The following is a 2131-nucleotide window of genomic DNA, read 5'->3' as shown; positions in this document are numbered from 1 at the left end:
GGTGATCTTGCAGGTAACGGGGGGCAGGTGTGGGGCTCAACTGCATGCCATGCTGAGGAAACCCCAATGCAGGGCTAAGAACGATCTCTACCTGATTTTGTTTTAATTTGTTGATTCTGACATGGGGGAGGGGATAGGTGGAAAAGTCCGGGGGGGTTGAGAGAAGGGAATGGGTGGCTGTGGTGAGGCGTGGAAGTCCAGTCTCCTCAGCACCCAAAGCCCCTCTCATGTTCCTGGAACTCAGGTAGGCACTGAAACAGGAGGACTAGGTTCTTGCTTTTCAAAAGGAACGCTAACATTATCAGGGAACTGGATTCTGTGTCAGGGAGGAGGGGGGACATTTGGGGAGACCTCTCATGTGCCGTTGGCTGTGGGGGGAAAGATTGGCGTTCAACCGCCCACCCAGCTTGGCTAAACAATCCCCACAGCTTCTTGTTCTAGCATGAAGTACTCAAGGGAGGAATTTCTTTGTCCATACTAAAAAAAAAAAAATCCACCCCAAAGGCAGCTGCAGTTTGGCACCGAAGGAGGCATCTCTTTGGCACTCAGTTTTCTATGCCACGTGTGCTTTCTGGGACATCATAAATGGCCACGTGTTAGAGCCAGAACAGTGGGAGCTGTTGTGGAGTTTAACGGCCAATAAATTGCCTTTGGCTGTCCCAGTGAATGTTTTTGTTAGAGCCGAGGATCTTACTGGATTTTGCTGTATTCTTGGTATGGTAAGGGACCTCTCCCTCCCCCCCGCTTAAGAACATAAGAAAAGCCAGTGTTGGATCAGGCCAGTGGCCCATCCAGTCCAGCACTCTGTGTCACACAGTGGCCAAAAATACCAGGTGCCATCAGGAAGTCCAGCAGTGGGGCCAGGACACCAGAAGCCCTCCCACTGTTGCCCCCCACCCCAGGCACCAAGAATACAGTGCATCACTTGCCCCGGAGTCCCTATCTATACCTTGTGGCTAATAGCCACTGAGGGGCCTTGTCTTGTGGTGCTGCTGGCCTGGTGTGGCCTGCAATGCTGCCACTGATTGGTAAAAATACAGCGGATGGGTAGCACCGCCTTTGGGCTTTGAGGCTGGACTATGCCACACTTTGGCCCCATTTCCACATGACGTTCTTGGATTCCTAATCTCGTCAGGTTTCTTCTGACGCGGCCAACCGAGCCTTCAACGCGTTGGTGATATGCGAGAAGAAACCCACTGAAGGGGACTCGAATGCAAATCGAGAAAGTGGAGTGATCTCCCCTCCAGAGGTGCTGCTTCCGGATGACCTTCTGTGCACCAAGCTCTTCCTCCCAGAGGGTAAGAGGGGGAGATCTCTCTGGGAGGGCGCTGCGATTTCTGAGATTTAACCTTTCCTCATCCAACCCTTTTATCATTCGAGTTGCCACCCCACCCTTCACTACCCAAAGGAACATAAGAGAACATAAGAGATGCCAATGTTGGATCAGGCCAAAGGCACCTGGTATTTCTGGCCACTGTGTGACACAGAGTGTTGGACTGGATGGGCCTTTGGCCTGATCCAACATTGGCAACTCTTATGTTCTCTTATGTTCACTTATGTTCTTTACATGGCTTCCCATCTTGGTCTGTCACCCTGCCAACAGAGATCGAACCAGAGACCTCCTGCACACAAAGCCAGCGCTCTGCCACTGAGCCACGGCCTCACACTCCATTTAGTTAGCAGCGTTGCCGTAACTGCTGTTGACTCAAGTGTCGCGGTCACCATTAGCAACAGGCATTCAAATTATTTCAAACTACTGTTTCTTGATTAACATCCCCAAAACGTACAGTGATATTGTACAACAGTAGGGAGAACCATTAAAACCAGCTGCGAAGGCCGATGTGTTAAATGTTGTTTGGAGGATTCAGAGGAGGAGGAAAGAGAGAAAGTCAGTCAGAGGGCCTGAGAGGAGGATAAGAACATGAGAAGAACTCGTGGGCACTCCATGAAATTGCTGAGCGGTCGGGTTAGAACGGATAAGAGGAAGTACTTCTTCACCCAAAGAGTGATTAACACATGGAATTCACTGCCACAGGAAGTGGTGGCGGCTACAAGCATGGACGGCTTCAAAAGGGAATTAGATAAGCATATGGAGCAGAGGTCCATCAGTGGCTATTAGCCACAAGGTATA

At 50.6% G+C, this 2131-nt stretch overlaps 1 protein-coding gene across 1 annotated transcript in view; it reads left to right on the top strand.

Moving 5' to 3' along the window:
• The window catches only part of SKIV2L (Ski2 like RNA helicase), a 43377-nt gene that overhangs the window by 30725 nt on the left and 10521 nt on the right, over positions 1-2131 (top strand). The window contains 2 exon segments of the mRNA XM_015405455.1: positions 1-13; positions 1136-1298. The exon segment at positions 1-13 is cut by the window's left edge and continues 10 nt beyond it. Coding sequence (XP_015260941.1) covers positions 1-13; positions 1136-1298 — 176 coding nt within the window.

The sequence above is a fragment of the Gekko japonicus genome, unplaced genomic scaffold (assembly GCF_001447785.1).
Source record: "Gekko japonicus isolate JY-2015 unplaced genomic scaffold, Gekko_japonicus_V1.1 scaffold1799, whole genome shotgun sequence".
In the NCBI taxonomy this organism is placed as follows: Eukaryota; Metazoa; Chordata; class Lepidosauria; order Squamata; family Gekkonidae; genus Gekko; species Gekko japonicus.
The sequence above is the reverse complement of the archived record's forward strand: the minus strand, read 5'-3'. Positions and strand labels throughout refer to the sequence as shown.